This window comes from Lipotes vexillifer, unplaced genomic scaffold (assembly GCF_000442215.2).
Source record: "Lipotes vexillifer unplaced genomic scaffold, Lipotes_vexillifer_v1.1 scaffold182, whole genome shotgun sequence".
NCBI classification, from domain to species: Eukaryota; Metazoa; Chordata; class Mammalia; order Artiodactyla; family Lipotidae; genus Lipotes; species Lipotes vexillifer.
Genome location: NW_006798798.1, coordinates 3,256,622 through 3,273,707, shown reverse-complemented (window position 1 = coordinate 3,273,707; position 17,086 = coordinate 3,256,622). Strand labels below are relative to the sequence as shown.

At 37.1% G+C, this 17,086-nt stretch overlaps 1 protein-coding gene across 1 annotated transcript in view; it reads right to left on the bottom strand.

Moving 5' to 3' along the window:
• DPY19L3 (dpy-19 like C-mannosyltransferase 3) overlaps nucleotides 1–17,086 on the bottom strand; it is a 70,305-nt gene that overhangs the window by 46,914 nt on the left and 6,305 nt on the right. Inside the window, exon 3 of the mRNA XM_007470935.1 lies at nucleotides 469–559. Coding sequence (XP_007470997.1) covers nucleotides 469–559 — 91 coding nt within the window. The remainder of the gene's footprint in view (nucleotides 1–468; nucleotides 560–17,086) is intronic.

Sequence of the window (17,086 nt, the reverse complement as noted above, 5' to 3'; positions counted from 1 at the left end):
AAAGAGTATGTGCTCTAAACCGCTTAGAAACACAGAAAATGTGGGAAAATGGTAACTGCAAAATAAAGGAATGAATGGGGGCACTGGGGACAAAAAAGACAACTGTAATTCTCATTTGTACTACCAAAACGTCTCCTGTTTTCAGACAATACTCCTTTCACATACAAAGACCTTTTCCAAAATGACCATGAAAACACCACCAAAACCAAGAAATTGTGAAGAGATAATTTGGGATGGAGTAGAGCTGAGAAGCAAGGAGAGAACTACATAAAATATTACATAACTTCTTCCAAAGCAAAACATTTTCATGGACTGATTATGTTAACAAGGAAAAAAACTATACAAGTTCAAGGAAAAACTACACAAGATCTATAAAGCATTTAGAATGTATTAGTGCAAAAGTATATTTTAGCAGAAATATTGAAAAGAATGCAGTAGACCCCAAATAAAACTATTAGTTGTGATTACCTTGCATGAGGGTTGGAGCCTGCAGCATCTGCTTGTAGTAGGAGTAATACAGTCCACATTCTGTTCTGAATGAGATTTCTCGCTCCACTTCCTGAAATAAAGTTAGGTCTACTGCGTTTACATGACCTAGTTTTGTTTAAATATCTACTGTCACTGTAGAAACAGGATATAGAACTACAACTTAAAAGAAAAACACAAAAGTAAAAACCTCTGACAATAGTCTTAAGAAATCTTGGCAAATAAAAACAATAAAAGGCTGATAATTATTGAAGCTGGGTGTGTATTATAGGCGTTTATTTTACTATTCTATTTTTGTGGATGTTTAAAATTTCCTATAACAAACCATTTTTAACAATGGAGAAAACTAGTTCCGTTTAAGTTAATGTTTCAGAGTTAACGTTTTTAATTTCACACAAATTAAAACCTTAAAAAAGTACCACCATTCTTATTTAATATTAGTGAAAAACAAAATAGGGACAGTAGAAAAAAGTCTCTCAAATAAAAAGAACTATAACTGCATTAGACACCTGCCTAAAAGCTAACAATATTATATAAGATTAATACTTTTCTTTTTATTCTAAGAATACAAAGTATTCTTAGTAAAATGGGGCAGACCTTTTACATATGAATTTTACTTTGACAAGTGTAACCTTGGTGGAAAGATGTTGATGTAGGAAAATGGATACAAGAAATATTAAACTGCTTTTATCTAAATATTCAATTTTAGAAGAACTGAAAATTTAAAGTAGTAGCTATTAGTCAATTTGGTTGTAAGGTGCTTTTATGAAATTTAAGATTTAAATCAGTAATATAAAATGTGGAGGCAACTGGTAACAAGAATGGGGAAGACTTTCTGGAATAATCCAATTAATACTCTTAGATCCTATATTTCATATATATATATAACAGTATAAATGAACAAAAAATTATAACCTATGTCATTATAGATTCTTTTACACCAGTGTTGAAAAAACCAGGTTCTGCAACACATTGTCTAAAATGTAATACCATCTATGTTTTTTCCTATACAGTGGATCCACATTCCACAAACCCAACTTTACTGGTGGAGGATGATTAACACTGAATATCTTACTTTCTAGTGGATAAACTTCTTTTAGCACATCTTTGTTTTCCCCTATCTCCAATTATTTTTCAAATAGTAATAAACATTTCATTAAAAGAACCAGTCACGCTATTTATCTTCAGATCTGGAGATTATTTAATGGACTTCTTCTGCCCTTAAGATATTTAAAGAGGGACTTCCCTGGTGGTCCAGTGGTTAAGAATCCGCCTTCCAATGCAGGGGATGCAGGTTCGATCCCTGGTGGGGGGAACAAAGATCCCACATGCCGCGGGCCAACGAAGAGCCCGTGTGCCCGCGACTAAGACCCGATGCAGCCAAAAAAAAAAAAAAGATATTTAAAGAAATATTTCTCCTACCCTTTAAAAAAGTATTATAAATTAATTCACGAATACAGCATTGAGGAAATACTCAACTATCAAAGAGTATAAACATCCACTTACTGATATTAAAACAATTATGTTTCATCATTATTAACTCTTTTTTAAAAAAGCAGAAGGCACAGGGTAGCAAACCTTCTTCCATAATGAGCTTCCTTTCACAGAAAACAATTTTTTTTTTTTTTTGCGGTACGCGGGCCTCTCACTGTTGTGGCCTCTCCCATTGCGAAGCACGGGCTCCGGACGCGCAGGCTCAGCGGCCATGGCTCATGGGCCCAGCCGCTCTGTGGCATGTGGGATCTTCCCGGACCGGGGCACGAACCCGTGTCCCTTGCATTGGCAGGCGGACTCTCAACCACTGCACCACCAGGGGAGCCCAGAAAACAAATTTATCCTTGGGAAATCAAACATGAGAAAAAAAAGGTTCATTGGGTTTTGAAATTTAATTTCATTAGCACACTTGCTTTACAAAAAGGACAACAGAAAATGATGTAGCTCTTTTAGCTTTTACATTTGCTACTGATTTGTGTTGTGTCTTTCATACCTGTAAAGTTTTATCTTCTTGGCAGTCACATTAATCCATTCACCTTTAATCTTTGGGAAAAACTGCTCCACTGCTTTTGATAACATAAAACTAAATTGGTATTAATTGTTTCCAGAATGTTCAACCTCCTCCGTGGCCAGGTAACCATAGAAACTATGAATTGACATTAACTAAGCAAATATTAGCTTTTGCCCATGCAAATAAGAAAAGAAACCACATTCAGTATATTACATTCCTTTTCTTCTCTCCAGCTGCCTTAAAGTGTTCAAAGTGTGGCTGCCTTCAATGGAATACTCTAACATCAAACACTCATGCCCAAACCAAACTGGAGAACTAAATCAGTCATTCACATGTAGGGGGCTCCCTATCGGACATGGTTCTAAAAGGAGACTGACTTCATGAAGATGCAGAAAGAGAAAAAGAACCGCTCAAAGTACTAAAAGTAGAAAGCCACTTTTGTGCCCCATCTCTCTCTTTTAACATACCCAGAATGTGTAAAGAACAGAGGGGATCCTGATTAGTAAAAATGCCTTTCAACATGATTAATTGGTAATCTTGGCACCAGCTGTATAGAACCAAATGCTATACTTTATTAGACAGACACTTGCAAGGTTTACATCTGCTTCATGCTAAGAGAACATGTGCTCTACTCAAAACATTTTTCCAGTTTTTATACAGCAATTTATACTTTGCCTGGTGGATAGTGCCAATGAAAAGGTACGTCAATAGAAGTTACTGTCTGAAGAACACAAAACGAACAAATACTTCATATTTTAAATTGCACAAGTTCCACAGGGGAAGCACTGTTGAGAGAATTAAAAACATTGTCTCTGAAGATGACAGAAAGAAGCAGAAAGACAAAATAATTGTATTTTTAAGAAATTGTACAGCTAAAGCCATTTAAGTAGTAGGTAATATAGTAATTTAACAGAAGTACTAAAAGGAAATAAGCATGAAGAAAAGAAAATGACTAATTAATGTTGCCAGGGCATGCAACTAATGATTTGCATGTCCTGGCAACACACAAAAGGTAATAAGCCCTTTTAGACAAATGACACCAAATTTGCAAAGGAACCATATCATTAGTTTTAAAAAATCTCATGTAAATAACTTTTGTTTATAAAAATTGCCCCCCCCCAAACAACTAGGCAACTGGTAGTGTGGGGAAGCCATTGAAAGATTAACATTAAAGATAACATTAACATTAAAGATTACATTAAAGACAAATGTAATCTTTCATAATTAGGTTAACAAATCATCTCACCAAGCAACAGTAGCTCATGATAAGACAGCTGTTCTTAAAGTTCTGTACAGGGAATCATGCCCTCAGCAAACATATTTATGGCACATACATGGTTTATTGTCTGGTTAAATTCATGTCCATCTGTTAGAATGGAATGATTCTTGCCCTAGAGTTGATTAAAAGCCATGACATATGACAGCTGCCAAGCAGTGTTTGTGACTAGGTTAGACTATTGTTGAAGTGACAGTATTTCCACTGGGCTTGGCTGAAGCAATTATCAGTTGTGGTTCTACCATAGTTACCACTGTGCAGATTAACCCTATTTGGTCTAAAGACTCCTTGCTTTGCAGGAGTATTCAATGGGAAGATGTGCAAATTCTATAAAATCAAATAAATAAGAAAAAATGTTAGCATAAGGAAAAAAGACTTAAAAAAATTGAGTGACTTGAGTACTTTTGGCCAAATGAGAATTATCTTTCCTTATAACTGAACGTTTATTTGCTGAGGAAACAAAAAGGTATAAGAATTCAGTCCTTGATTCCAAGGAGTTTAAGTTTCAATGAGAAAGAACAATGCATTTTTTAAAAAGGAAAATGACTGTTCAAGGAAAGACAGGTATCAATTGGAAGAAATGACAATTCTTTGCCTATTAAACTAGCCTCCCCACTGGATTCTGTGCTTCTAATTGGTATCTTCTTCCTCCAATCGATCTTCGTCATTCACTCATTCATTTATCCATCCATCCACTCATTTATTCATTCAACAAATACCTACTGACCACCAACAACTGACAAGCATTCTTTTGCTCGGAGATTTAGTAGGGAAGAAAAGAGACACAAATCTCTGCCTTCATGGAATTTATAATCTAGAGCAGAAGGAGAAGGGAACAAATAAACAAGTAAAATATAAAAAGGAAAGCAGAGAAGTGGTATAGGGAGGGAAGGGGGTGGTGCCATGATCCTGGAGGTGGGCAGGGAAGGCCTCACTGATGAAGTGACACTGACCAGAGACTGGAAGAGGTGAGGTAGTGAGCCATGTGGATGTCTGAGGGGAGAGCCCATCAGTCAGACAAAACAGCCCACATGCACCCTGGAGATCAGTGAGGAAAACAGTGTGGCTGGAGTGGAGGGAACAAGGAAGGGGAAGTAATAAGGTCGGGGGGCTGTAGGGGCAGAAGTAGAATCTGAGATGTAATGTGGGGTTAGGGGCTGGACCACTGAGTCTGGGAGACACAACGACTCTGGGCTCATACTCTGAGCTAGAAGGTGTGTGTGCAGGAGGTGGGGAGGTCAGGAGTTTGGTTTTAGACATGTTGAGTTTGAATGTGAAGGGTTCTGAGCAGAGACATACACTGCTATATATTTAAAAGAATCTCACTGGTTGCTGTGTTCAGAATAGATTCTATGGGGCAAGGGCAAAGCCGGGAAACCACGAAGGGGGCTGCAGAAGTAATCCTGGTAGAGACAAAGGCGGAGGCTGTGAGAGGTGATCGGCTTCTAGATACTGTCAAAAGAAAACTGATTGGGATTTCCTGAAGGATTTAATGTGGGCCACATGTGCCTACTTAATTTAATTACAATTAAAAATTCAGGGGCTTCCCTGGTGGCACAGTGGTTAAGAATCTGCCTGCCAATGCAGGGGACATGGGTTCAAGCCCTGGTCTGGGAAGATCCCACATGCTGCGGAGTAACTAAGCCTGTGCGCCACAACTACTGAGCCTGCACTCTAGAGCCCGCGAGCCACAACTACTGAGCCCATGTGCCACAACTACTGAAACCCAAGTGCCTAGAGCCTGTGCTCCTCAACAAGAGAAGCCACCACCATGAGAAGCCTGCGCACTGCAACAAAGAGTAACCCCCACTCGCCACAACTAGAGAAAGCCTGCACGCAGTCAACGAAGACCCAACGCAGCCAATAAATAAATAAATAAATGTATATTAAAAAAAAATTAAAAATTCAGTTCCTTAGTTCCTGAGCATACTTGGATAATGGCTGTAGTATTACCACAGCAAAGATAAAGAACTTTTCAGCAAACAGAAAGGTTTTTTTTTTAATAGATCTTTATTGGAGTATAATTGCTTCACCATACTGTGTTAGTTTCTGTTGTACAACAAACTGAATCAGCCATATGTATATATATATCCCCATATCCCCTCCCTCTTGAGCCTCCCTCGCACCCTCCCTATCCCACCCCTCTAGGTTGTCACAAAGCACTGAGCTGTATCTCCCTGTGCTATGCAGCAGCTTCCCACTAGCTATTTACATTTGCTAGTATATGTATGTTGCTGCTACTCACACCTCGCCCCAGCTTCCCCCTCCCTCCCCGTGTCCTCAAGTCCATTCTCTATGTCTACATCTTTATTCCTGCCCTGCCAGTAGGCTTATCAGTACCATTTTTATTTTTTAGATTCCATGTATATGCGTTAGTATACGGTATGTTTTTCTCTTTCTGACTTACTTCACTCTGTATGACAGACTCTAGGTACATCCACCTCACTACAACTAACTCAATTTCCTTTCTTTTTATGGTTGAGTAATATTACATTGTATATATGTGCCACATCTTTATCCATTCATCTGTCGATGGACACTTAGGTTGCTTCCATGTCCTATTGTAAACAGAGCTGCAATGAACATTCTGGTACATGACTCTTTTTGAATTACAGTTTTCTCAGGGTATATGCCAGTAGTGGGATTGCTGGGTCATACGGTAGCTCTATTTTTAGTTTTTTAAGGAACCTCCATACTGTTCTCCATAGTGGCTGTATCAATTTACATTCCCACCAACAGTGCAGGAGAGTTCCATTTTCACCACACCCTTTCCAGCATTTACTGTTTGTAGATTTTTTGATGATGGCCATTCTGATCAGTGTGAGGTGATACCTCATTGTAGTTTTGATTTGCATTTCTCTAATAATTAGTGATGTTGAGCAGCTTTTCATGTGCATCTTGGCCATCTGTATGTCTTCTTTGGTGAAATGTCTATTTAGGTCTTCTGCCCATTTTTTAATTGGATTGTTTTTTGTTTTTTTTTTGTTGATATTGAGCACCATGAGCTGTTTGTATATTTTGGAGATTAACCCTTTGTCCATCATTTCATTTGTAAACATTTTCTCCCATTCTGAGAGTGGTCTTTTCGTCTTGTTTATGGTTTCCTTTGCTGTGCAAGAGATTTTAAGTTTATTTAGGTCCCATTTGTTTATTTTTGTTTTTATTTTCATCACTCTAGGAGGTGGGTCAAAAAAGATCTTGCTGTGGTTTATGTCAAAGAGTGTTTTTCCTCTAAGAGTTTTATAGTTCTGGTCTTACATTTAGGTCTTTAATCCATTTGGAGTTAATTTTTGTGTATGGTGTTAGGTAGTGTTCTAATTTCATTCTTTTACATGTAGCTGTCCAGTTTTCCCAGCACCACTTATTGAAGAGGCTGTCTTTTCTCCATTGTATGATCTTGCCTCCTTTGTCGTAAATTAGGTGACCATACGTGCATGGGTCTATCTCCGGGCTTTCTATCCTGTACCATTGATCTATATTTCTGTTTTTCTGCCAGTACCATACTGTCTTGATTACTGCAGCTTTGTAGTATAGTATGAAGTTGGGGAGACTGATTCCTCGAGCTCCATTTCTCTTTTCCAAGACCACTTTTGTATTTGTGATCTTTTGTGTTTCCATATGAATTGTAAAATATTTTGTTCTAATTCTGTGAAGAATGCCATTGGTAGTTTGATAGGGATCGCACTGAATCTGCAGATTGCTTTGGGTAGTATAGTCATTTTCACAATATTGATTCTTCCAATCCAAGAACATGGTATATTTCTCCATCTGTTTGTCATCTTTGATTTCATTCATCAGTGTTTTATAGTTTTTTGAGTACAAGTCTTTTGCCTCCTTAGGTAGGTTTATTCTTAGGTATTTTATTCTTTTTGTTGCGATGGTAAATGGGATTGTTTCCTTAATTTCTCTTTCTGATTTTTTGTTGTTAGTGTATAGGAATGCCAGAGATTTCTGTGTATTAATTTTGTATCCTGCAACCTTACCAAATTCACTGATTAGTTCTAGTAGTTTTCTGGTGGCATCTTTAGGATTCTCTATGTATAGTATCATGTCATCCGTAAACAGTGACAGTTTTACTTCTTCTTTTCCAATTTGTATTCCTTTTATTTATTTTTCTTCTCTGATTGCTGTGGCTAGGACTTCGCCATTGAATAACAGTGGCGAGAGTGGACATCCTTGTCTCATTCCTGATCTTGATGGAAATGCTTTCAGTTCTTCACCATTGGGTATGATGTTTGTTGTGGGTGTGTTATATGTGGCCTTTATTATGTTGAGGTAGGTTCCTTCTATGCCCATTTCCTAGAGAGTTTATTATAAATTGGTGTTGAATTTTGTCAAAAGCTTTTTCTGCATCTATTGAGATGATCCTATGGTTTTTATTCCTTTATTTATTAATATGGTGTATCACATTGATTAATTTGCATATATTGAAGAATTCTTGCATCCCTGGGATAAATCCCACTTGGTCATGGTGTATGATCCTTTTTATATGTTGTTGGATTCTGTTTGCAAGTATTTTGTTCAGGATTTTTGCATCTATGTTAATCAGTGATATTGGTCTATAATTTTCTTTTTTTGTGATATCTTTTTCTGGGTTTGGTATCAGGGTGATGGTGGCTTCGTAAAATGAATTTGGGAGTGTTCCTCCCTCTGCAATTTTTTGGAAGAGTTTGAGAGGGCTCAGTGTTAGCTCTTCTCTAAACGTTTGGTAGAATCTGCCTGTGAAGCCATCTGGTCCTGGGCTTTTGTGGAGCCCAAATGCCACAACTACTGAAGCCCGCGCACCTAGAGCCCATGCTCCGCAACAAGAGAAGCCACCGCAATGAGAAGCTCTCACACCACAACGAAGAGTAGCCCCCACTTGACGCGACTAGAGAAAGCCTGCACACAGCAACGAAGACTGAACGCAGCAAATAAATACATACATACATCAATTTATTTAAATAAACAATTAAAAGTTCATTTTCTCAGTTCCTGAGCATATTTGGATAATGGCTATAGTATTACCACAGCACAGATAAAGAACTCTTCAGCCAACAGAAATTTCTTTTGAATACCATTTTTCTAGTGTTTCCCTAATCAGTAAGGTCTTAACATTTGGTCTTAGATGTATGCATACTATATTTAAACAAAAAGTATGCATCTAGTCTTTTAAGTTTCACTGAGATAGAATTCACATACAATTTACCCTTTTAAAGTGTACAAGTCAGTGGCTTTTACTATATTCATAGAGTTATGAATCCATCAGTACAATCAATTTTGCAACATTTTCATTACCCACACTCCTGCGCTGTCACCCTGCAAATTGCACACGCCCTCTAACCCTAAGCAATCACCAATCTACTTTCTGTCTCTTTAGATTGGCCTCTCCTGGAATCACAGATTATGTATCCTTTGCGCCTGGCTTCTTTCAATTAGCATGTTTTCAAGGTTCGTCTATGCTGCAGCGTGTATCAGTAATTCATTTCAAAACTGCTGAATAATATTCCATCGTATGGATATACCACCTTTTCTTTACCCATTCATCTACTGATGACATTAGAGTTGTTTCCTCTTTTTAGCTATTATGAAAGATGCTGTTATGTACATTTGTTTACAATTTTTTTTGTGGATATGTTTTCATTTTTCTTGGGTGTACCCTTAGGAGTAGAATTGCTAAGATCATGTGATAACTCTGTGTCTGATTGAGGACCTGCTGGACTTTTTCCAACGTGGTAGGTGGGTTCCAACTGCTCCACATCCTTGTCAACAGTTGTTATTAAGTCTTTTTATAATAACCCTGCTAGTAGGTGTGAAGTGTTATCTCATTGTGGTTTTGATTTTAATTTCCCTGGTAGTTAATGCAGCTGAGCATCTTTTCATGTGCTTGTTGGCCATATGTAAATCATCTTTGGAGAAATGTCTATTAAGTCCTTTGCTCATTTTAAAAATTAGGTTGTCTTTTTATCATTAAGTTGTAATAGTTATTTATATTTTCTAAGTAACTAAGGGAAAAGGGATACAAATCCCTTACCAGACATGATTTGTAAATATTTTCTCCCACTCTGAGTGTTGTCTTTTCACTTTCTTGATGGTGTACTTTGGAGCACAAAAGTTTCTAACTTTGATGAAGTCCAGTTTAACTATTTTTCCTTTAGTCACTTGTGCTTTTGGTGTTGTATCTAAGAAAGCTTGGCCAACCCAAGGCCATGAAAAGTTATTCATGTTTTCTTCTAAAAGTTTCATAGTTTTAGCCCTTATATTTGGGTCTATGATCCATTTTGTGTTAATTTTTGCATGTAGTATGAGAAAAGGGCCCAAATTCATTCTTTTGCATGTAAATACCCAGTCGTCTCCAGACCATTTGTTAAAAAGACTATTCTTTCTCCATTTAATTGTCTTGGTACCTCTGTTGAATATCAATTGACCATAAACGTAAGGTATATATTTCTGGACTCTCAATCCCATTCCATTGATCTCTATGTCCATTCTTAAGCCAGCACTACACTCTCTTGATTATTGTAGCCTTGATACTGCAGGTTTTGAAATCAGGAAGTGTGAGCCTCCCAACTTTGTTCTGACTATTCTGGGTCTCTTATTCCACATAAGTTTTAGGATCAGTTTGTCAATTTCTGCAAAAAGTCCACCTGGGATTCTGAGAGGGATCATGTCGAACTTGGGGAGTATTGCCATCTTAACAATATTGTCTTCAGTGCATGGACGTGGTTTAAGTTTTATACTTTTTGGTTAAATTTATTTCTAAGTATTTTACTTTTTGTTGATGTGTAAGTTGAATTGCTTTCTTTAATAAATTTATTTTTGGCTTTGCTGGGTCTTTGTTGCCATGCATGGGCTTTCTCTAGTTGTGGTGAGCAGGGGTTGTGGTGTGTAGGCTTCTCATTGCAGTGGCTTCTCTTGTTGCAGAGCACAGGCTCTAGGCGTGCGGGCTTCAATAGTTGTAGCACGTGGCCTTAGTTGCTCCACAGCATATAGGATCTTCCCGGACCAGGGCTCAAACCCATGTCCCCTGCATTGGCAGGTGGATTCTTAACCACTGCACCACCAGGGAAGTCCTGGAATTGTTTTCTTAATTTCATTTTTGGATTGCTCATTGCTACTGTATAGGAATACAATTAATTTCTGCATATTCATCTTGTATCCTGCAACCCTGATAAACTCATTTATTAGTTCTAATAGTTTTTTTTAGTAGATTCTATATATGTGTCATCTACAAATAGAGACAGTTTTACTTCATGCCTTTCATTTCATTTCCTTGCCATTATTTCCCTGACAAACTGTCTAGTACAATGTTGAATACAAGTGGCTACAGCAGAAATCCTTGTCTTGTTCCTGATCTCAGGGAGAAAGCTCTCAGTCTTTCATCATTAAGTATGCTCTTAACTGTGGGTTTTTGACAAATGCCCTTTATGAGGCTAAACTTGTCTTCTATTTCTAGATAGTTGAGCGTTTTTATCATAAAGGTTGTCAAAGTTTGTTAAATGCTTTTCCTGTGTTTTTTGAGATAATCACATGGTTTTTATTTGTGTATTCTACTGATATGATGGGCTCACCTAGTCTATTCCTATTTTGAGTTATGTACGTTACAAAGAACTGATGTTGAATTTTTTTCAAATACCTCTTTTTACATCTCTTGAGGTACTAATATGGCAAAAAAAAAAAGTATGTATTTCCCAATAATCTCCTTTGCATTCCTGGCAGAAAAATGACTTTTCCATGGTGTGGCATGCTTTAATGTGCTACTGGACTCTCTTTACTAGCATTAATTAGGATTTGGGGTCCCATATATATAGTGGGATTAGTCTCTGAGTTTTGTTTTTTTTAGTATTACCTGGATTATATGCAGTTGATCCTCATTATTCATGGATTTCCTATTTGCAAATTTGCCTACTAGTTAAAATTTATTTGTAACAACAAAAATGACAAAAATCAATACTTGCTGTATTTTGCAGTCATCTGTAGACATGTGAGTTGCCTGATGTGCATAGTTCCCAGCTGTGGTCTGCCTCTTGCTCCAGCTCTCACACAGAGATGATCAGAGGATAAAGACAGTAAGGGGCAGCAGTGCAGCACAGCGCGTGAAGCCCTAGCTCTGGGGCCAGTCACAGAAGGTTTGAATCCCAGCTCTGGCACCAGTTAGTAGATGGCCTCAGGCAACTCACTTAACACTTCTGAAACTCACTTTCTCTTTTGTGAAAAAACAGAAAATAGAATCTACCAGGAGGAGTTCTTAGGATTTAAGATTGTAACCTATGTGTGATATGAGTGTGTCTATACATATGTACATATTTCCCCAGGAGTCACGGTTCAGTATTCGCTAATTCACTATTCTCAGTGACTTTATATAACATAACTGGTGGGAATAAGAACTGACTGTAGTTATAGTCTGATCCTCAGTTTTGGTGTGTAATACCTGATTTATAGCAATAATTTGGAAGTTTTCTTCCTCTTTAGTGTTCTAGGATGGCTCAAATAGCATTGGAATATTTTGATTCTTTAAAAGCTTGGTAGAATTCCTCCATAAAATCAACAGGGTCTGGTATTTTGGGGTTGGGGGATAGGTAGGTACAATATTTCTCAAGTGTTCTCTATCACATCTACAGAAATAACTGTGTTTACTGGGGCCGTTTTGGTAATTAATGTTCTTCTAGGGACTTCCCTGGTGTTCCAGTGGGTAAGACTCTGCACTCCCAACGCAGGGGGCCCGGGTTTGATCTCTGGTCAGGGAACTAGATCCTGCATGCATGCCACAGCTAAGAGTTCACATGCTGCAACTAAGAAGTCTGCATGCCACAACTAAAGATCCTGCGTGCTGCAACGAAGATCCTGTGCGTGCCACCACTGAGACCCAGCACAATCAAAAAATAAGAATAAATAAATATTTAAAAGATATATTCTTCACCCATTTCATCTATTCATCTAATTTGCATAAAATCAAACAAAATTGTCTCATGTGACTCTTTCTTATTTCATGGTCTCTATGGTTATTTCTCTGTTACCATATTTCATGACCTCTGTAATTATTTCTTTTTTTTGGCCATGCTTCACGGCATGTGGGATCTTAGTTTCCCTACCAGGGATCGAACCTGTGCCCCCTGCAGTGGAAGCATGGAGTCTTAACCAATGGACCTCCAGAGAAGTTCCATCTCCGTAATTATTTCTGTGTTATTTCTTATTTTGGATATTTTCATTTCCTACCCCATCTTTATCTTTCTTTCGTTTCTTTAGTTTTCACCCCCCCAAATAACCACTGATTTATGAACTGTTTTTCTACTTTCTAGCTGATCAATTTCTTTTACCTTTACCGCTCCTTCTATTGTGAGATTTCATAAGTGGAATAATTCATTTATTTCACAATATATTATTTCATAATATAGTATTTACAGCTACAAATTTTCTTTTGAGTACTCTCTTAGGTATATTCCATAATCCTGAAATATGGTTTTCATCATTTTCTAGATTTCATTTATAATTTCTATAAATTCAGTTTTAATTACCTGTGGCCCAAAAGTTACTTTTTAAATATTTTAAAATTTCCAGATAGTAGGCAAGTTTTCTTTTTAATTAGTTATCTGCAATTTTTATTTAAGTGAATGAATAAATTAACAAAAGAGGATACTGTGACCTTTATGCCCAAAGTCAGGAACAGGCCAAGACTATGCACTATCACACTGTGATTAGAGAATATTGTCCATATAATTTCTGTATTTTTGGATCTGAGATTTTTCCTTATGGCTTAATTTATCAATGTTTTAGTGAATGTTCTCTGGATACTGGAAATGAATGTATCTTTAGATATTTACAGATTAGATCTATCATATTCAATATTTTCACTAGGTCTTCTATATCCTTATTTTTGTCCACTTGCTTTTATATGAACTGGGAAAAAATTAAAACTCCTCAATACTAATGTATTTCTATACTCTTCTTACATTTCCTGTGGTTTCTGCTTTGTAAATATTGTGATTATCTGATGCATGGATAGTCATACTTGTGGTTTGTACCTTTATCACTGAAATATTGCCCTTCTTTGCCTCATTTAATACTGTCTGATACTTTCTTTCCCCTTTCTGCATTTATTAAGTCCTTATCCACACCTGTGGCCTAATCTGTCTAAGAAGGATTCTTACTGTTCTGGGAGGATCTTATGCATATATGATGTGATTTGGATTTTGCTTTGTGATCCAGAGTTTTTATTAGGTGAGTAAAGTCCATTGATACTTATTTAATCAAAAATAATTAGACATAACTTGTGTTAATACATATCATGCTTTTTACCGCTCTTTAGAACAAATCCTTCACTACATGATCTGTGTCAGCTTGTTTCAATATGTGTGTATGTGTGTGTACATGTCTTTAATTTGGAAGGTTGATGTTTTTGTTCTAGGGGTTACCTTTCTTTATAACTTCAGAGAATAACTTAATTCTTTGTTTCTATGGCTAGTACCTACTGACTTTCTATAACAAGTTATGACAATCTTATGAAATTTATACTTCTCCCCTGCCCAATTTTACTTGATATTATTTTTCTTGGAATTTTCTTTATATATACTGTGTGTCTGTTTCTTTCTTTTTTTTTTTGGTGATACGTGGGCCTCTCACTGTTGTGGCCTCTCCCGTTGCAGAACACAGGCTCCGGACGTGCAGGCTCAGAGGCCATGGCTCACGGGCCCAGCCACTCCGCGGCACGTGGGATCCTCCCGCACCAGGGCACGAACCCGTGTCCCCTGCATCGGCAGGCGGACTCTCAACCACTGCGCCACCAGGGAAGCCCTTTCCACCATCTTTTACCTTTTCTTTCCCTTCCTCTTCTAACTTGTGTTATGTAATTATTACACTGCTATTGTGTTAACTATTACATAATAACATTATTATGTTATTACACTATTCATATCATATATATTTTGTTCTGTAACTATTTAGTCTTAGTCCTACAGTTAAATAAATTTGACAATCTTTCTAACGTTGTTTTGCCTTTTATCTCTTGACTGGATAAAGTTTTTCCTCTACCAATTTCTCCAGGTGTTCTTAAAAATACAGATTTCTCAGAGTCAAAAACATTTGAATGATGCTTTATACATGATGGAATAACTGGGTTAAAATACATAAATCACTTTCTTTTATGTGAGTCCTTTGTAGACATCATTCAAGGTCTTTGAGTAACTATATGTTACTTGGAAAACTTGGAAGCCAGATTGACCTTTGTTTCCTCATATAGGTAACTTGATCTTTTGTCTGAATGTCCAAAGGTTTCTTACTATTTAGGTAGGGGAATTTCGTAGCTATATCCTGCTAATGATTTTTCTAGGCCAATGTTCCTGGGACCCATTGTGTCCGTTCAGTTTGTAGATTCAAGTTTTCCTTTATTTTTGGAAAGTTTTCTTGAATTACAGATTTAAACATTTTTTTCCCCGTTTCATGATTTTGCTTCCTTTGGGACACAAATAATGCAAACTTTCTGTTGTCTTCCTCAGCTGTCACTTCTAATATTTTAACTTTACTAATTCTATTTCATTTTGTTTACTTTCATCAGTCCTGTCCAACTTTTCTCTTCTGTGCTTTTTGCAGATTCTGGTCTCCTGTGTGTTGCTTCCTCCATAGTCATGATTTCTATTATGGTTATATCTTTAAATATTCTATTTCTTGACTAAGTTCTGCCAGCTCATGTTTCATTTCCTTTTATCTTCCTACAAATCTCTTTGAAGATGGTATATACATTCTTACATTCCTGCTTTGAATTCACCTTCTACAGTGGCAAGTGCTTTATTATGTTTGTTTTTTAATGTGACATGTTTGGCCACAATCTTCATGTCTCTGCTATAAAAGTTTTCTGGTTCTTCATGTATCGTTTGTTCTTGTTTTTCTCTTCCCTTTTTCTTGCAGTATTATTGTACAGATCCTGTGCTAGTTCCTTTCTGATTACTAGTCATTTTTAAATGTGGCAAGTTCTTACCAATTCAGCTACATGTAGGGGAGAGGGCTGGGACATAACTCAGGCCAGCAAGAATTTTTCTGCTGATACAGAGTGGATTACAAGAGTGAGCTCTTTAGTCTTTTCCTCATTTTAGTCTTCAGAGATCGGCAGCTTCAGGGCTGTTGAAAATGCAAGTTTTCTCTCTTTATCCTGGTCTGCTTAAACTCTACTTTTACAAAAATGGTTTGTCTCTGTGATTACTCCTTTCAGCCTGTCTACCTTGCTTCTCTTTCACACCAAAGTGTATACAAGAAAGCTTCTGTCATTACTCCTCACATCTAGTCCCATGGTCTCACACAGGGGGCCACTGGTTTATCCCTCAGGATATGCCAGTGACTTTGGAGGACTAAACTTTGGCAGCTTTACCCCAAATCTGCAGCTTTAGGAGTTCTCTCTCAGCATCTTTCTACACTCCTTGGAGTTTCACTGGATTTGGCAGCCCTTCCTCACATATTGTGGTTCCAGATTACAGACCTCTCTTAGTTTCATCAAAGAAGGAATCTGTTTTTCATTTTCTTTCATTGCTCTGAGGTAATTCTAAACAAAAGAAGGAACTGACATCTTTATCCTGCCGCTTTAAAATAAGAAGTTAAGTAAGCAATTTTAGGGGTCTAACCACACAATTAGAAACAATCTACCCCAAGTTGGGAGCATGGAAATAGTGAAATGACCAAGGGTATAAAAATGTCAAAAATATTAAAGTATACAGCTATTCATTTATATAATAATTGTGGGTATTTGTGAAAATATATAATTGTTTATGGAAAAAGCATACGATGATTGTAAAAACTATATATACTGGGGTCATAAATAAGTAAAATATATACATGTACAGGATGAAGAATGGAAGGGAAAAATGAAAATTGTTTTCTGTTAAGGGTAATTAATACTAAGTAATGTTTTTCATTAAATAAAGTTTTTGTTGTTGTCATAGTCTGTGCAATAAAAAACACAATGTTCCAAAAAGAAAAACAATTGAGACCATACAGAGATTTACTCCAGCACCTATGAAACACAAATCATTAAAAATGCAATGACTGGCTCCCCACTTGCCAGTACTACCTATGTACTATTCCTGTAGGCAAGCTCCAAAGTTGTATCCTTTTGCTCCAATTCCAAACCAGGTTCTTTACAGCAGCCAGGTGTCTCCCTGCCTCCACTGCCTACACCACTCCCTCACTCCTGGAGGTTAACTCTACTCCAACAGACCACTGTCTACTCAGCACTGATGATGTGCCAGGCACTGTAAGGGGAGCACAGCAGGTAAGAGTATGGGCTTTAAACCCTTTAGTTTGTTTTGTTTATAATAAAGAGCAGCAAAAAAAAAAAAAAAAAAAAAAAAAAAAAA